Genomic DNA, 19114 nt, shown 5'->3' with positions numbered 1-19114 from the left:
TTATACAGTTAAGATTCACTTTTACTTCAATGATATCTTAGACAAGACAACATCCATGTTGGCAATAATTATTCCTTATCTGCCTGAGCCACCTAAACTATCAGTCGTTGCCTTGGAAATACCATCCATGAAACAACTACAAAGTGACTTGCTTACCTGCTGTCTCTCTCAGGTATCTCTTTGATAGCTATTCGAACTTGGTTGCTAAGATCTCTCCCAGCATATACAATTCCATATGTGCCTTTCCCCAGGACCACTTTTTCACCATTTTCATCATAATCATATTCATACTAGGAGGAAAAAAAGAGGAAAACTGAGAAACACAGTGCTTGGGGTAAGAATGTCTTGTAATAATTGAATAAAAAGATAATCAGCAATTATAGCTTTTATATTTATATTTCATATATATTTATATGTAAAGATACACAAAGGAGAAAAATGTGTTATTTGAGCATAATACTATCACTTATTTCTTAGATACTTTATTTTTAATTATACAATCATTCTAAAGGTATGGAATTCTAGCTATTATTTACACACACATCTATTATTTTATTTTAAAGTGAACTTGTATTTTTCAGGCATATTTTTTCATCAATTTTAGACCTTTTTTAAATATTCAATTCAATTAAGAAACATCTATTTTAAACCTACTATATGCAAAGCAAATCATGAAAGCTATCTTGAAAAGGATTGGTCTTAAAATAAGAAAGATCTGAATTCAAGGTTTACTTCTGACACATATTATATGACTATGAGCAATTTACTTAACCTCTAAGTATGAGTTGCTAATCTACATTAGCAGGAGTTTCCACACTGGGAGCTCCCTATAATAAACTCACAGATCTAAGGGAGAGTTTTTTGTTTGTTTGTTTGTGTTTGATTGTTTTTTAGTGTTTAAATATAAAAGGCCCTGGCCGATGTGTTAAGAAGATGCAAAATGACAAAAAATAAATAGTCAAGGAGCTACGGATCTAATGATACAGAAGGGTCCCAAAGACAAGTAGACAAATATGCTATGAGAGAAAAGATAAATAAGTTGAAAATATATTGCAGGTAGATAATAGATAAATGATGGATGGAGGGAGGGAGGAAGGAAGAGAGAAAAAAGGAAGAGCAAAAACAAGAGAGAGGGAAGGAAAGAAAGAATGAGAGACAGAGATACACAGAGAGCAGGGGGAAGGGAGGGAGAGAGAGAAAGAGAGAAGAGAAAGAGAAAGAGAGAGAGAAAAAGAGAAGTTCCTATCATTAATACATGCTGTTAGATGAACTCTAATGAATTTGAAATCTAGGACTTTCTAAAAAGAGCTTCCATCTTATTAATTTCCTTATCTCAAATAGTTTAGAGGTCAATTTAAAAAATTATTTTAACTACTTTGACTATTCCTTCCATAGTTACAGATCACAACCCTTCTAGTTTAAATAGACAGTCTTTCTGATTTGTTGTGGCTATTGTCTGGTAGCCACCCCTCTAATAAGTCCTTTCAACTTTGCACCACAAACCTTACATCCATCACGACTTCTGCTTGGAGTCTTTTTTGGCTTGATACAATTTGCCAGATTTTGAAGTCCAAACAGAATGGGTTTAGAAAAATCAGGGTCAACTCCATAATACTATAAGGTACTGATAAGTGCTTCAGGAAAAGACTCAATATATATATATATATCAATTAAAAACTCCTCCTAAAGCAACCCAGAGGTATAGCTTTAATATGACTTGAAAGCACATTAAAACCTCATTAATTATAAATAATGGAGCTGGGAAGACCGATTTAAATTACTGGCAAATCTGGTTAATTATATAATAGTTCCAAATATATGCACACAGTAATGCGAAGAACAAGCCAATTTAGTGTCTGCCAAGGAAAAGTCTGTTTTGAGTTGATTGCTGAATAGATAAAAATTCTTTGTATCTGGAAGCCAAAGGAAATTTAAGAATGCTTGAAAAGATCTGCTACAAATTGTCTAACCATTCCCCCCTTATAATTTTCTACTTTTAGCTTTTCAAAGACTTTATTCCATTTGATTAAGAGCATGATGTTAGATGCTAGAAGAAATATAAAGATTTAATAAGATCCATATCCATATCCTAATGGACTTTATAATCTAGTTTTTGAAAAATATACATGTATAGACAAATTACTTTATTATACTTTTCAAGGTTCTGGATTGTTCAAAGAATCACAAATCTAGAACTAGAAAGGACCACAGAAGCCATTGAGTCCAACTCTACCATTTTTACAAATGAGGAATTCTGAGGGCTAATTCTGAGATTAAGGGAGTTCCAAGGTCACAAACTAGCAAGTATCTGAGGTAGGCCTTGAACCCAGGTCTTTGTAACTTCAAGTACAGCTCTCAATGCCAAAATAATTTAAGATTTTTCAATTATATTTTGGGGAAAGTTTCAAGATGAAATATTTAGAGAGTCCACATACAGCTTGGTAGAGGGCATTTTGGTTGGTCATAGAAGACACAAACTAGGCCACATGGCAAGAGACAAAAAGAGGAATTACAGAAATTATTGTTCTGACTCGTGGGTTATAATTTGAGAAGTTTATAGATTTAACCTAAGTTCCTGGTTTGGGACCTAGAGAGTGGTCCTTGAGATCAAGTAGAAGAGTACTCCACTGGAAGTAAGGGTAATTCAAAAAACATAAAGCTCTGGGTTTCATCTAAAACTAATTTCTCAGAGCAACCTTTTTGCTCTTGTAATCTGCCTAGATTGCCTAAGAAGTAAATGTGGGGGAAACTATTCCTTTTAATTTCCCTTCCCTTTCAAATTTTTTCTTGTGAAAATTTCCTTTGTTGAGGGAAGGATTATTCATTTAATTCTGTCTCTAGTCTATGAAGAACTAAGGTATGAGACTATCAGTGTGTCCTACAGAGGTAAACTTAAGCCTAGTCCAAAATGCCACACATTTTTACTTCATAATATCTAGATTTTGAGATGCCAAGGTAAGATTATCCCTAAATGATAGCTGTTATAATCTTCAAAAGCAAATCATAAACCATTTAATATGAAAAACAAAAGTAAAATCCATTGAATTCTTCATAAATCATCAAAAACAATAAAAAATTTTACTTAAGCTAAAAGGATGAAAATGGGAAACATATTATCACGATCTTGATATTAGTCTTTCATTTCTACTGACACAAGACTCACCTCTAATGTATCCCCATCAATCTCCCCTTCTAATTCCACTGTAGAGCCCACCACATCTGTTATAATTTCTTTCACTAAAGAGCAAAACCTGGAAACAACAAATGTAATAAAAAATTCATAAATGTATAACAATTATATTCCCCCATCTTTACCTTCATTCATTTGTGAAATTCATCACAGATGAAAGAGCACTGATAGTGGGTAATATACACAATGGGGAGTGTGAGAAAGGAAAAGTCTCTTTTCTAAATAGCAAGTTTTTGGAGTTTGGGAATAACCAGCTAATTATAATTTTCACCTGAAAGTTTTAGTTTCATGTAAATAGCACTATCTTAAAACCAGGAACCAAAATATGAAAATCAAGACAAAGAAATAAGGAAAACTAATACAAACTAATATATGAATTAATTAAATAATATAAATAATTATTTGTTAATTAACCATTCATTATATGAACTATCACAGCTCTGTGAACCAAAACGCTCTAAAGGAATAATTTTTGTGAGGAATAATGTTTATTTCCTTAAAACATGAGATTACCTGAAAAAAGGTGGTGATAAGGATAAATTACAATAAAGTCCCTAAATGAAGTTAGAGAAAGGGACCACTGAAAATTGCCTTCCACTCATTTCCCAGTGATAGAGCTAGAGTGTCTTTTCTGTGTCATCAACACCTTTAAGCAGTGTAGTGAAACTCTTATCAAAAAGATCAAAAAGCAACCTCTTCTCAAAATGATATTTTTAAATGTATACAAGAAAATACACAGGATTGCAAAGGAAACCAATTATATCAAAATATAATCAACCAAGAATTTTTAAAATTAATTTAATTTAATTTTTTTTAATTTTTAATTAAAATAATTTTTTAAAAAATAATAATTAAGGCAGGTTTAGAATCTCTGTGCTAAAAAGACATAGTAGGAATTCAGAGAAACATGTTAAGTTTGATGAACTGATATAAAGTAAAGATGAAGCAACTAGGAGGTACATTGATTAGAGCACCAGGCCAGGAGTCATAAAGACTTGAGTTTAAATGCAGCCTTAGACACTTATTAGCTGTGAGCCTGGACATGTCACTTAACCCTATTTGCTTCAGTTTCTTCATCTGTAAAATGAACTGGGGAGGAAAAAGGCAAACTCTTCTAGCATCTTTGCCAAGAAAACCCCAACTGGGGTCCTGAAGAGGCAGACACAACTGAAACTGCTGAGTTACAACAAAAATAAAGCAGAGAGCAGAGCCAGGAAAACAATATATAGTCACTACAATAATAAATGAAACAACACTTAAAAAAAACTGAACTCAAGATTAATTGCAATGACCCATATGGAACCAGAGTAGAAACAATAAAATATATTTCTCTCTTCTCAGGAAAGAATTAAGGGACTATGGAAAGAGAGTGTGTCCTATGCTGACAAACTGATAAGTTTTGTTTAATTTTGTGGGTTTTGATTTTTGTTGTTGCTGTTATCATTGTTAAAAAGGAAGAAATCAGGAAACATTTATGATGTAAAAAATTTTTTAAAAACCATCAAAACATTTTTTAAAAAGGAAAAAAATGTTTAGTAATTATAAATTTATTCATTTTGATATTACTACTTAGATCTGGGGAGCCTACTCTAGAAATTTATCAAATTTTAGTTACATCTCAATTAAAGCAAATAAAGAATTCCTTTATTTATGTGTTTACAGGTTGCCAAAAGTATAACTCTTGGATAAATGGGTTATCATGTTATGTTTGAAAAGGTGATTACAGTTCCATTTATAACATTTTAAAAAGTAGTTTCAACAAATGCAATTTTCTTTCAGACCACAAGCTGCAACTTTGTGGGAAGCTCTTTAAACAGATTCACCATACTTCAAATAAATGAAGCAGAAATGGAATTAACTTACCTACTGCACTGATCTTCAGTAGAAAAGTAAATTTGAAAGTCATCAGAGTTATCATGGACATAGAGAAAACAACAGCGTTCATCAAACTTGGATATGCTGAAAAATGTTCATTAAAAAGAAATATTACATATATATGTATATATATATATATATATATAAAACTTGGGGTATAGATCTTAAATTTAGTAGAAAATTATTAAATTACTACAAAACTGCTTCCACTTAAAGGTTTTTTAAAAACTTAATGTTCCAATGACTTACCTACTCAGTCTTTGATTTACATATGAATAAAATTTAAATAAATGAGAAATGTTTCTCTTGCTGCTTTGAGTTTGTGTTCACCAATTTAATTCAACAAGCATTAATTAAGCATCTACTCTACCATGCAGAACTGGGCAAGATGTTGTGAAGGAGAGAAAAGGGCACGTGCAGAGAAAAATCACAAAGAAAGTTTTTGTTTCCATCAAAAATGAAATGGAATGCACAAAATGGTGAATAGTTGTCATTTTTCATTCATACTGACCTTATTCCCCTAATGGAGGAGGCTGTAAAATTCCATTCATGAATTTGCTTCTGTAGGAACCAAAGACACAAGTCAAGAGTTCCACATTTGACAGTAAAGTCTAACATAACAGGGTCATTCCCTTTTTCATTCAATATTCAACTACATATGCTAAATTTTCTCAGTTTGAGATACAATTTCACATTTTTAAAATCTGCATTTGACTATTAAAAGTAGCATAGAATAATAGAAATATATTGCAGAATATCATAGAAATTGACTTACATCCATTTTCCAGTTAAAGCAGAAAGTCTCTATTTTGGAATAATAGAAAATTCTTCTTCTATAAGAAGTTTATAATAATACCATTCATCTTCCACTGACATGTCAGAAACCACAGAATAAGACCAGAATTTATTAATCTAACAAAGCAGTGGCAGCACAATATATCTAGAAGAGCAATAATGAGAGTCCCTTGGGAAGCAAGCACAAAGCCCAGATCAAGACCTATGATGGGAGGTCAGTCCCATGGGAAGCAAGCACAAAGCCCCAGAAAGCATTTTCCTTTAAGAGAATCCTATTTCTTTTCATTTTCCTCTTCTCTTATTCCTGGCATGTCAAATAAAAGAAGCAGAATGGAAAGGAAAGGCTGCCAAGAGAGGCGACATAGTCACAACAAGAAAAAGTAGGACCTCCAGCTGGACTCAATGAGAGATAAAACTGAAAAAAAATTAAGCCAATTGGAAAAAAAACCTGTCACAGAATCTCCTACTTGTGGGTCTATTGACTGAGTTTATCTACCTCTTCCCATTTCTGAACAGAAAATCTCCCTTATAACACTCCTCCTGCAAAGTGGTCAATCTATTGCATTCAATTTAAAATTTATTTTTAAATAATCTTTTTCAATTAATAAGCCTTTGTTAAGCACCCACTATACACAAGGCACTGTACTAAGCATTGAGGTTTCAAAGATAAGCACAAAATCATCCCCATCTCCAACAAGCCTCGTTCTACTAGAAGAACCTACTCATTTCTGAGAGATTGCATTCACCTCAATTTATAGCAGCTCCCACTGTTAGAAGCTTCTTCCCACATGCAATATTCCTATACAATTTTTATTCATTGTTCCTAGTTCTAAACTCTGAAGCCAAGCAGAAAAAATCATGTTCTTCCTCCACAGGATACCCCTTTCAAATAATGGAAGAAAGCATTTTCCTCTCTTAAGTTTTCCTTTCTCCAGTATAAATGTTCCTCTTATTGCTTGGTGGGTCCAAGTAACATAACCAGAGGGTATAGAGTGTTACAAGTTCCTGTAAGACTTCAGGATTCAGCTCACTTTTAGAGACCTCAGTTTCAAATGAGGAGGTTGAATTTAAGACCATCTAAGATTTCTCCCAGTTCTAAGCCTTAGGATTCCTTCTATGGCATTAAAAAGGCTTTGGAAAGGCACTTGGTAAGCCTTGAATGCAAGTTATGCAAGTTCTCTCTATGTTTCATGCCATCTTAGATCAAGGGAGAGAGTCAAGAGTAAAACCATCCCATTTTAAGAGTGACAGATTAAATTATACTGAGAGAACTCAATTAGATCCAAACATGAAGAAATGGGAATAATAGTATCAAGATGCTTTTGAGGAGAGGAAGAATTGAAGCCTTATTCTACCTTTGGGAAGGTATCATTTGAGGATGATCACACTGATTGAGTCAACCCAAAGATGAGTGTAGTCTTATAGAACAATTATAGAACTCAAATATAAAACAATAATTATAATGTATCTATTCTTCTAATATCCCAAAAAGATTTTTAAAGGGGGGAGAAGAAGGACTTGTTTGTACAAAAAAATGTTTACAATAACTCTCTTTGTGGTGGCAAAGAATTAGAAATTGAAGGGATGTCCATCAACAGGGGAATGGCTAAACAAGCTGTGGTATATGAATGTAATGGAAGAAATGATGAATAGCATGCTCTCAGGAAAACCTAGAAAAACTAACATGAACTGATGCAGAGTGAAGAGAGCAGAACCAGGAGAACATTGTGCATATTAATAGCAACATTGCATGATGAAACTATGAATGATTTAGTTATTTTCAATAATACCATCTCAAAGGACTTTTGATGAAAATTTCTATAAGCCTCCAAAGAAAGAATGGTCTGAATGCAGACTAAAGTATACTATTTTTCACTTCATTTTTAAATTTTTATTTGAATGTTTTCCCACAAAATGAATGATATGGAAATGTTTGTATTTATTATACATTTATGTTGTTATATAAATAACTATATTATATTTATTATACATATATAACATATCTGCTTATTGTCTCAGGGAGGGAGGGAGGAAAGAGGAAGAAAAAGGATTTGGAATTCAAAAATTTTTAAAATAATAAAAATTGTTTTTATATGTAATTGGGAAAAATAAAATATTAAAAATAAGTACCTATTCTGTTTTTTAAAATGCAAAAAACAAACAAAAAATCTAGTCCTTTGTGCATTCTACTCAAGGGATAACAACACTTACATAAGTAAGTAAATAAATACAAACATAAATTGAGAGAGAGGAAGAGAAAAAGAGAGAGCAATAGAGAGAGGAAGAGAGAGTGAGAGCAGGGAGAGCACACACACTAATAACTGAGGGGATCAGGAAAAATCTTATATAGGAGAGAGTTCCTGAATCATATCTTTAGGGAAGGATAGTATAAAGTAATAGAAAGAAGGGAGTTTATTCTAGACTTGAGGGAATCACTTGTGCAAAAGTATATGAAGTATCATGAAGGGGGATGTTAGTAGGACAATAAAACAACATTACTCAATACAAATACATTATTCAGTTCCCAGCACAAGGAAATAGCCCAATTAGGAATTGAAAAACCTGGCATGAGTAAATATTAGAGGCTGACAAATCACTGCAGAAGGATCAAGTATTTCACCTGGGTTTTATAAGCAATAACTATGAGAGAAAGTGGGATAAGATGACTAATAATTCAAAACCCTTAAACAGTTACAACCTCTCTCTCTCAAACAGAACCAATACAGCTCAATGCTGTAAGATAATGGGATCCTCTGGAAGGATGCTATGACAGGGTCTACAAATACAAAATGGAGGAATAAATAATAAGGATGAAATTGATAACAATAGACATTTTAAAAGAACTTTAAAATTTGCAAAGCACTTTATGTACACTATCTGATTTAAGCCTAACAATAGCACATGAATGATATCCTGTAAGTATAATAATCCTCATCAAAGAAATGATTCCTGGGGGTTTGGTAGTTGTAGAAAGACACATAAAAAAGAATTTATGGGTGTGTGTGAGAGAGAGAGAGAGAGAGAGAGAGAGAGAGAGAGAGAGAGAAAGAGAGAGAGAGAGAGAAACACAAACAGAGAGAGAAAGAGAGAAACAGAGATAGAAAGACAGACACAGAGACAGAGAGACAGACACACAAAGAAACAAAGAGATAGAGATAAAGATAAAGAGAGAAAGGAGAGACAGACAGACAGACAGAAAGAGAAATAGAGACAGAGAGAGACAGAGACAAAGAGACAGAGAGGAGGCACACAGAGAGAGCAACAGAGAGAGACAGAGAAACATTCAGAGAGAAAGGAGAGACAGACAGAGAGAGAAACAGAGACATAGAGACAGATATAAAGAGACAGAGAAAGAGAGAGAGGGAGGCAGGAAGAGAGAGGGAGAGAGGGAGGAAGGGAAACAGGAATGGAGAGAGATGGGGGATGGGGTGGAATTCACATAGGGTTCTGGTGGAAGGACCAGGGTGTAGAGGCTTTTGCTGAATGTTGGACTAAAAAATTGATTTTCAACCTGTACACCACTGGTGTTACACAGATTCCTTTGGGCTTTATACTGATTTAAAAAATCAAAATTAACATTATATACATTTCACTGGGCAGCTAGGTGGTGGACTGAGCACTAGGAGTCAAGAAGATCTAAGTTCAAATACAGCTTAGATACTAGCTGTGTGACCTTGGACTGGTCACTTAACCTGTTTCTTTACTAACTTTAACCTCTCTATTTCCTTATCTGTCAAATGAGCTATAGAAGGTAATGGCAAATCACTCTAATATCTTTGCCAAGAAAACCCGAAATAGGTCACAAAGAGTTAGTCACCCATGACTGAACAACAACAAATGTTTTATTTGTTATTTTTTTGTTAAACATTTCACAATGACATTTGGCAAACAAAGTGAGTTTGCTTCCTCTGCTGAGGCAATGAGTAACTCCTATGCATTTTTGAGCAAGAATTGCACATGCGCAAATGAACCACTGTGGCAGATTATTCTAGAGGAAAAATTGGGATGGGAGAGCACCCTCATCCTAGCCCATCCAGAAAACAAGTCTATCTTTGAAAATCTCTTGCTTTGAGCAATACCCATCACAAAGGTATCATTTTAATATAATCTTTCATTCTAAATTAGTACATGTACAGACAAATATGTCCTTGCTTGCAATAGGCAAATTCTCTTTAAAAACTTGCAGACACACATGAGCTTTTGAAAATATAAGTGGAAACAATGAAACTGAATGAAAACAGCTTCCCAAAGTGGAGGGAAAAAACTTTGCTGTGTTCTTGGGTGCTTTCTCTTAGCATCTACTCTTTTTTTTTTTTTAATAATTTTTAAAAATTTAAAACTTACATGCAAAAATGAGAAAAGAAAAAAAATTGCCATGTACCCAACAGATGATGAGAGGAAGATTTAATATAAAACAATAAATTTTCATTTCAAGAAAACCTGTTTAATAAATACTACACATTGTTTTCAAAACTGCTCAGCTTTTCTTTGCTTCTTTGTTGGTTTTCCTTTAGTTCTCTGCGGTACACTTTTTATTTCATTGTTTCCTTAACATCTACTCTTACAAAATATTTCCTCACAGAAAAAAAAAAATCTTAACTAGTTCCTTTTCACCCCTCCACTCATTAAAAATAGCCTCCAACTTTCTCACAAATAGTAAGTGATTTTATTTGTCCATGGAAATTTCTATTAAAGGCAAAAAACAACTATAGAATTTAAATGATGGATAAAACAATTGCCTAAAACTTAAAATAGTTTCCTATGAATATTTTATTAGTAGTAGTTTTTCGGCAGACACTTTTCAATAATTCACAACAGATGCTTAGCAACTGTCACTCTCAATGTCAGCAAATAGCAAAAAGCTAACCAAGAAGCACAAGTTGTTTTGCAATCCCAACAGAAATACACAAAAATAAAATGATAATTTCAATAATAACAATAACCACATATGTTATATCAAATGAGGCATTTTTATAAAACAAACAAAAAAGACAAATAAATTGTCCATTTGCTGCATAAAATAGCCACATCAAATAAAGAAGGTGATAAGTGCTGTGTGCTCACTAAAGTATGCATTCTCCAATTTCTTCACTTCATTTTTTGGAATGCCTAAAGCTTTCAATATAGGGAAAATGTGAATTAGCCAGTACTCCATCATTATCAATGACTGTTCTGACTAAATTCTGAACCATGAGAGAGGAGTGTTCCTGGCATCAAATTTTGGATCAAATTACTGGTCTACACTTGAGATGTTCATGACTCCATCTATTTCTGGTGAGATGTTTCTATTTTAAATTTTGGAATCTGCTTACTCTTCTTTATATGTGTTTTATTTCTGAAGGCATTTGTGTTTATATTTGCCCTTGTTCTAAATCATGATCAATTTGCATCATTTTTTTGAAAAAAACTTTATGCATTCCTAAATTGAAGAGGGAGAACTGCTAACATATTGATACATATATCAATATAAAGGACAAACATATGCAATGATAAAACAATCATATTATAAAAGAAAAAAGAATGGGGTCCTTGTAAGCATAAAGAAAAATACCTCTAAAAGCACACAAATCCTACATTCCTGTGCAAAATGTGTATGACACACTACACAAAAGCTTTCTCCAGTCTATAGCTTTATTATGTCAGTAATTAGCAGAATTCAGAAGTTATCCACTTAATAACCAGTCTCCTTGTTGTTTCTCACTTCACAAACTCCATCTCTCAATTCCCACCATTTGCATTGCTCTCTCTCATGCCTGAGACTCTCTCCTTCCTCATCCAGACTGACTGGCTCTTCTGGATTCCTTCAAATCTCAGTTAAAGCCTCATTTTTGCAAACCCCAGAGGTGGGAGATAGTCAAGGGGATACATCCTGCTCTCCTTGTTATTCTGAGTCTATGGGCTTGGACTAGCTAGCAAAAATTCAGATATTTGATTAGAGAGTATTGATTGGCATGAAGAATGCCATTGCTTTATTTTTTGTTACCATTTCTGTTGGTGAAACATGCCATAAAGAGACAGTTCTCTCCTCTGCTTCCTTGTTTATGGAAACATAAGAAGGCTGGTAGACTTTGGTTGGTTCAATCACTAAAACCTGAAATAAGAACAAATATTTGTAACCTGTAGGAACTCAGCAATAGCCATACTTATTTTTATATCATTATATATACTTACATATACATATATATATTACATACAACATACTTACAAATCATACTATAAAATCTCAGAAAAATCTGTTGTTTAATTGAGGAAAACAAAAAAGAGCAATCATGAATTTTAGGTACTAAGTAACCCCAGCAAGAACAGGAAATGGAAAAATTACTTGGGCCTCTCCTGCCCTTGTGATGCAATCCAAGCACCAACTGAGTGCTAAGATTTCTTATCCCATTATCATTCAGTCCCTTCCTATGATCCTATGGACCTTAGCACATCAAAGATATTTTCTTGGGGTTTTCTTAGCAAAGATACTGTAGTGGTTGGTCATTTCCTTCTCCAGCTCAACCTGAGGCAATCGTGCCCAAGGTCACACAGTTAAGAAGTATCTGAGGCTGGATTTGAATTCAGCAAGATAAGTCTGAGTGACTGTAGATCCAGCACTCTATCCTCTGTATCATCTAGCTATTATTATTAGCTGGTTATTATTACTGAACCTCTTTAGGTCTCAGAATCCTCATTTTTGAAATGAATATTTTGGACTAGATTTTTCTAATACCTTTAGATCTATGATGTTGTTGGGAACAGTGTAAGAATTTTGAATAAAATGTACCAAATTTACCCGAAATAAAACTGGGGATGTGCTGGTAAATGTTCAATAACCAGTTCTCTGAAAACAGAAGATATACTTTTAAATTTTTATTAAAATTTTCTTATTTTATTAAGTCTAGACAATTAATAAAACAAGAAATGAAGCTTTGATTTATAGCCTTTGCTGATTTCCAAGAGAAGCCCTGCAAGTTTCTCCCTCTTGACTCTGGCTATTCTCAGAAGATTGAAGAAGCTGGTTCCAAGGTGTAAGTGCTTGAACCTTTAACAATCAGGATTCAGTCTGATTTCAGGACACACTTGGAAAACTATTAGACTGAAAACACCTTACTTGGCAACCAAAACAATTGGTTGTAACATAATAGGAAATTACTTTTTTAATTTAATGAATTAGCTTTTAGCTAATTCCTAATTTAGAATTTTCCTAAATTATTTCCTAATTATTTTAAATAAGTTTCCTATTTATTTTAAAATATATTCTCAAATGTCTTTTAGAGTTTTTAAAAGTGGTACCCTGTCCCCAATTCTAAAACCATGGAAAATTTCTTAAATGAATTTTACAATATCATACTGGAAATCTCAGGCCATTCGTAATTTCTTTTGTTGCCTCAAAAATTATATCCAGCCAGAAGTTAAGCAGCTCCTGTCTATGAGAGTGTTCAATGGTGAGTTTCTTAAAGTGCTGAATTAGTTGCAGATTCTGAACTAATGACCGCAGATACCTATAAGAACAGAAAGATAGGAAATTAGATCCTTCAGGAAAAAAAATTTAATTATATCTGAAGTTTGATTTTTACTGAGTTGTGAGTCCCTTTGCATAGTCAGCTTCCTGGCAAAAGTTTTATTTTTCATAAGGATCCTCCAAGGGTGTCTTTTTTGACAAAATATTCACATAAAAGGACTAAAAGGTAAAACAAATTGTTAGTTTTCTAACCTTGTAATGAAACTATAAACTGAGAATAAATATTTCTTCTGTAGATATCCTAATTGGCCTGACTTGGTTGAATGTAATCAACTAATCAAATAATGAAGGTTATTCTTTATCTAGTTACCTCTGGAAAATGAATTATTATTATTGTTGTTGTTGTTGTTGTTGCTAGAGGGGAGATGGTGATTGCTGTTGTCATCAATATTGAAGAGGACCAATGTCATCAGAAGAGAGAGACCTTGAGATGGGAGGTAGGGATTCAAGAAGGAAAAAGTCCTCCTGGTCCAGGAACCCTTTAAGTTTCTCCCTCTTGGCTCAGAATATTCTCAAAAGACTCAAGAGGCTACTTTGGTTCAGGAACCAAACTCAAGGATCTCTGGACCAAGAAGACTCTTATTCCTGAATCTAAGCTGGCCTTAGAGGGTGCATCATTTGCCTGAGTGTGTCTATTCACCTCACTATCTCTTTCTTTTCAAATGCCCTATGTTAAAATAATAAATTTTAATAGAACTATATTAGTTATAACAGCTTCCATTTTCCTTTAACAAAGAATTTAGATGTCAAACCAAATATGCAACATCATTTCTCATCACTGAACCTTTTCCTAATAATAATAATAATAGGCAAGTCTTACATGGCACCTATTATGTACCAGGTACCATGTTCAGTGCTTTACAAATATTATCTCATCAATCTTCACAACCCTAGGATTTAGGGTTATGAGGAAACTGAGGCAAAAAGAGGTTAATTGCCCAAGGTTACACAGCTAAGAAGCATTTGAGGCTGAATTTGAACTCAGATATTCCTGACTCCATATTCAATGCTCTATCTATATAAAAACATCATGAACAAATAGAGCTGGAATTGATAACTACAGACTCACCAGATGGGAGGCTTGAGTTTAAATAGTCTCTCAGCTGCTTGCACGGCTTTCCCTATGTCATTGGCCAACATGCTCACATTGAAGAACTGACCAACATCCCAGTAATTGTTCATTTTTTCCAAGCTTCCTTTTCTTCCCAGCAAACTATTCAGCCGAACACCTTAGAAGTTTGAATTTTAGTCAAGATTAATTTATATAAATAGACATCAGGGGAACACAATGCTGGGTTTATCAGATCAGGGTTTGAGTTGAGTTTCCACACTTAGTTGCTAACTCTATGATCCTAGGCAAAGAATTAGACCTAAGTTTCAGTTTCTCATCTATAAAAAAAATTTTTTTAAGGGACAATAATATTTTTCCCTTACCAAGTAAGATAATGTAGGTAAAGGATATTTTTATGGTAAACTGTCAGTGTGAGTTATTACTACTAAAAAAGATAGAATCAGTGATTTCATTGTCATAGAGAAATTCCCTCCCTATCACTCTAGGCAGCACCTTCTCTGAGACTCAATCTTAGTGAGTTGCCCATAGCAATGAGAGGGATAAGTCAATTGCCTAGAACCATACAGCATACAGACGCAGGACTTGAATCCCATGTCTTCTTGGTCTTCCAACTTTCTCTTCATCATCTTCATCTCATATTGTCTCTCCATTAATAAAGTCTAAGTTATTGGGAAGATGTGATATTCAGAATCTGTTACTTAATTCAACAAACATTTAAGTGCCTACTATGTGCAAAGTCTTGTCTTAAAGCATTCACTAAGTGCCTATAATGCACAAAACACTTTACTAAATACTTAGGATCCAAACACAAAACTAAAATTGTCCTCCTCCTTTACAGACCTTACATTGTTCTGGGGAGGGGGAATGGAGCAAATATATGTGCAAAGAAAAAAATAAATACAAGATAATTTTAGAAGAATTTATTACTTCTGGGGAAATAGAGAGCCACTGAAGATTGAGAAGAGTGGTCAGAAGCTGTGCTTTAGGAACACCATGGTTTTGCTATATAGAGAATGGATTGTAGAAGGATGAAACTAGAAATAGGAGAGCAAGTTCACTAGTCAAGGATGAGGGAATGAACTAGGGATATGGCCATATCAGTGGAATGAAGGAAATGGATTTGAAAATCTGTGGAAGCAGTTTTGGCACCTAATTAGATATGGAGGAATGGGATAGGAAAAGAATGAAGAATGGTTCTGAAGTTGTGAAGCTAGGCAAATGAGGCCTCAATCACAATTCTGATTGTGGGATTGTTGTTCAGTCATTTAATTCATGTCTACCTCGTTGTGACCCCATCTGGGTTTTTTTTTGGGGGGGGCAAAGATTACTGAAGTGGTTTGCCATTTCCTTCTCTGGTTGATTTTAAAGATGAAGAAATTGAGGCAAATGGGGTGACAATTAGGAAGTATCTGAGGCTGGATGACTCCAGGTCTGGTGCTCGATCCACTGAGTCACTTCTGCTTTGTTACCAAAGAGCAAATGATACATCACTTTCTGTAACATACCATTAGTTGTGGGTGATTAATTTGTATTTTTTTATTTGAAAATCTGACTTACTAAAAAGAGTACCAAAATAAGGTTCATAAAGAGCTTTACCTATTTTTCTCAATTCCATAGAAGTTTCAAATTGTTGTCCAGCAACTATCAGCAAAACAGCCAGATTAATTCCAGAGTAAAGAGATGACTGGAGTTCAAACCCTTTTCGGTACCTATTATGATAAGCATACCAGTGTTAACTACAAAATTTTCTCATAGTGAACTATAGACTGAAAGCACAAATTTATATGAAGAAAAGTGGTCAAATTGCTCATCAAACATTTTCTCAAGTTCCTTCTTCATATTAATCAAATAACAAATATATTTCCTAGCTTCAGAACTCTGCTAAACAAATATTCAAAGGCAGCCACCAAAAATCATCCTCTTCAAAATTAAATGTTGGGTTTTTTTCATAAACATTTAACTCATCAATGCTGTCAAATCCAGCTCTCTGTTACAATGGTAAAACAGAAAGAGATTCCCTTTTTTCATTATAGAGTTGTGGGGAGGTAGACTTGCACATCTTTAGAGATACTATGGGGGCTCAATTGGACAGAATGTTTACATTAGTTTTACTTTTTGTTTTTTGTTGGGGTTTTTATTGGGGCAGGGGGGAATCTTTCATTACAATAAAAGGGCAACTACATGGTACAGTGGATAAAATATATAAGGCCTAAAGTCAGGAAGCCTGTCTTCCTGAATTCAAATCTGGCCTCAGACATACTAACTGTGTGACTCTGGGAAGGTCACTTAACTCCATTTGCCTCAGTTTCCATACCCGTAAAATGAGCTGAAGAAAGAAATGGCAAACCACTCCAGCATTTTTGCCAAGAAAACCCCACATAGAGTCCCCAAAGAATTAGAAACAACTAAACATTAATAACACTGAAAGTGCTTCAAAAGGCACTACTATGATTCCATTTTCAAAATGCTTTCTTTCTTGTTATTACTATCATAAAGTCAGAGCTGAAAGAGACATAAGGGTCCTATTTAGTCCAACCCCTTTATTTTTGAGAGGGAAAAATAGAGAACCAGGGAAAATAATAATCACATAGATAATAAGCCTCAGGTGGGCTTTAAGGGCAACCATCAGAGTTCAGTATTAAAGTCAACCCAAATGGTAGACTAAGCATTTTCTTTTTTTTTTAATTTTTAAAATGTATTTTGTTTAAAAAAAACAGAAAAATAATACAAAACAAAATGAGAGAACATTGTCATGTGCCCAGCAGGACAATAAGACGGATTCCAAATATATAACAACAAATTACCAGTTCAGGAGTAAGCATTTTCAAAAAAAAATTTAATTTGATATAGATATATGACCATGAGCAAGTCATGTAACTTTCCAGTGCCCCCCATCATCAGACAACTTTTTAAAACTACAAAGATAAGCTAAAATATGAGGGAGCTCCATGCCACATAATCTCCATATTGATGCAATCACAAGTCTGCACTCCATCCCACAAAAATAAAATTAGTCTTATGAAGAGATAAAAAGAAGAAATAGTTCTGGAAATACATTTTAAAGCTCTGGAGATAAAATTTTAAAAATACAATTTTAAAGATACATTCCCCTCTCTTACCTATATTCATATTATAATACATTTTGAGAATGAAATAATATAGAAGAGAACTAGCAATAGCATTTTTTAAATAGTAACCTTGGAGACAAAGGAGGTTGGAGAATACAGTTTTCTCAGAACCAAGTTGGTGACAATGGAGATTATATTATTAGTTTATATATAGACCTTTCTCGGGGAGTCAAGGATCAGACTTAGAAGTATGTACAGTGGTAAGAGAATTGGTTCTGTTGTCAAATGGACCCGAATTCAAATCCCATCCCTGACATATATTACTGTGTGATTTTTTTGGCAAGCCATTTAACATATCTGGAACCTCAGTTTCCTCATCTGCTAGATGAGAGGATTGGACTAGATAGCCCCTGAGGTTCCTTTGATTCAAGATGCCACAAGAGAATGAATAGTTCCAGGGTTCTTAGATAAATTTCAAGGGGAGGAAATAGGCTTGCAGGAGGAAAATTTTACATTTTTATGTTCACCAATTTAAATTTAGCATTTCCTTCAATGATATTAAAATAGTACTCTGACAAGAGGTTGATAGGTTTCACTACACTGCCAAAGGGATCAATGAGAAAATAAGAGCTGAATAAATAAATTCTAGATCTTTCACAACCTTGTTGTTGGAGGATAAAGGAAGTGCAACCTGAATTAAAGGTATATATATGATCCAGTAACAAGATTATGTGATGATATAACTGTGATAGACTTGACTCTTTCTGACAATGAGATGATTCAAGGAAATTCCAAAAGACTTGGGATGGAGAAAGCCATCAGCATCCTGAGAGAGAATTTTGGGGACTGAATGTGGATCAAAGCATAGTATTTTCACCTTTTGTTATTTGTTTGTTTGCTTGGTACTTTTTTCCTCATGTTTTTTCATCTTTTGATCTGATTTTTCTTGTGTAGCATGACAAATATGAATATATGTTTAGAAGAATTGCAAATGTTTAACCTATTTCTGATTGCTATCCTCTATCTAGATGATAGAGAAGGGGGGAAGAAAGGGAGAACAAACTGGAACACAAGGTTTTACAAAAGTGAATGTTGAAAACTATCTTTGCATGTATTTGGAAAAATAAAATGCTATTTTAAAAAGTTATATGAGCTCCAATTCACTGCACTGAGGATCATAAAGAGAGAGACAGGTGTAAATACCCGTCCCCTCTGTGTGCATGTGTACACACACACACCAAGAGATTTAAAAGACAAGAAAGGAAGGAGTATGACTCCTGAATCACCTGAATGAGAGCTGGGGACAAAAAAATCGAGGGTGTGTATATGGATCCCATTGCTTTGTTATGATACTCAGACTCAAAGACCCCTACTTCTACCTGATTGTACATGCATATGTGTGTGTGTGTGTGTGTGTGTGTGTGTGTGTGTGTGTGTGTGTATTAGAGGCAATTGGGGTTAAGTAACCTGCCCAGAGTCACACAATTAGTAATTTCTGAGATTATATTTGAACTCAGGGTCTCCTGACTCCAAGATCAGTCAGTGCTCTATCCAGTGTACCACCTCAATATTCTGATAATGAAATTTTTAATATGTCTATTGTAATGAAG

At 34.0% G+C, this 19114-nt stretch overlaps 1 protein-coding gene across 1 annotated transcript in view; it reads right to left on the bottom strand.

Moving 5' to 3' along the window:
- MAP3K15 (mitogen-activated protein kinase kinase kinase 15) overlaps positions 1–19114 on the bottom strand; it is a 143095-nt gene that overhangs the window by 51534 nt on the left and 72447 nt on the right. The window contains exons 8-15 of the mRNA XM_051985155.1: positions 16033–16145; positions 14434–14593; positions 13194–13344; positions 11844–11951; positions 5577–5626; positions 5054–5149; positions 3164–3251; positions 157–290 (exon numbers count right to left, since the gene is read on the bottom strand). Of these exons, the coding sequence (XP_051841115.1) occupies positions 157–290; positions 3164–3251; positions 5054–5149; positions 5577–5626; positions 11844–11951; positions 13194–13344; positions 14434–14593; positions 16033–16145 (900 nt within the window). The remainder of the gene's footprint in view (positions 1–156; positions 291–3163; positions 3252–5053; positions 5150–5576; positions 5627–11843; positions 11952–13193; positions 13345–14433; positions 14594–16032; positions 16146–19114) is intronic.

Source organism: Antechinus flavipes, chromosome 3 (assembly GCF_016432865.1).
Source record: "Antechinus flavipes isolate AdamAnt ecotype Samford, QLD, Australia chromosome 3, AdamAnt_v2, whole genome shotgun sequence".
NCBI lineage: Eukaryota > Metazoa > Chordata > Mammalia > Dasyuromorphia > Dasyuridae > Antechinus > Antechinus flavipes.
Note: the sequence above shows the minus strand (reverse complement) of the source record. Positions and strands in the feature narration are given on the sequence as shown.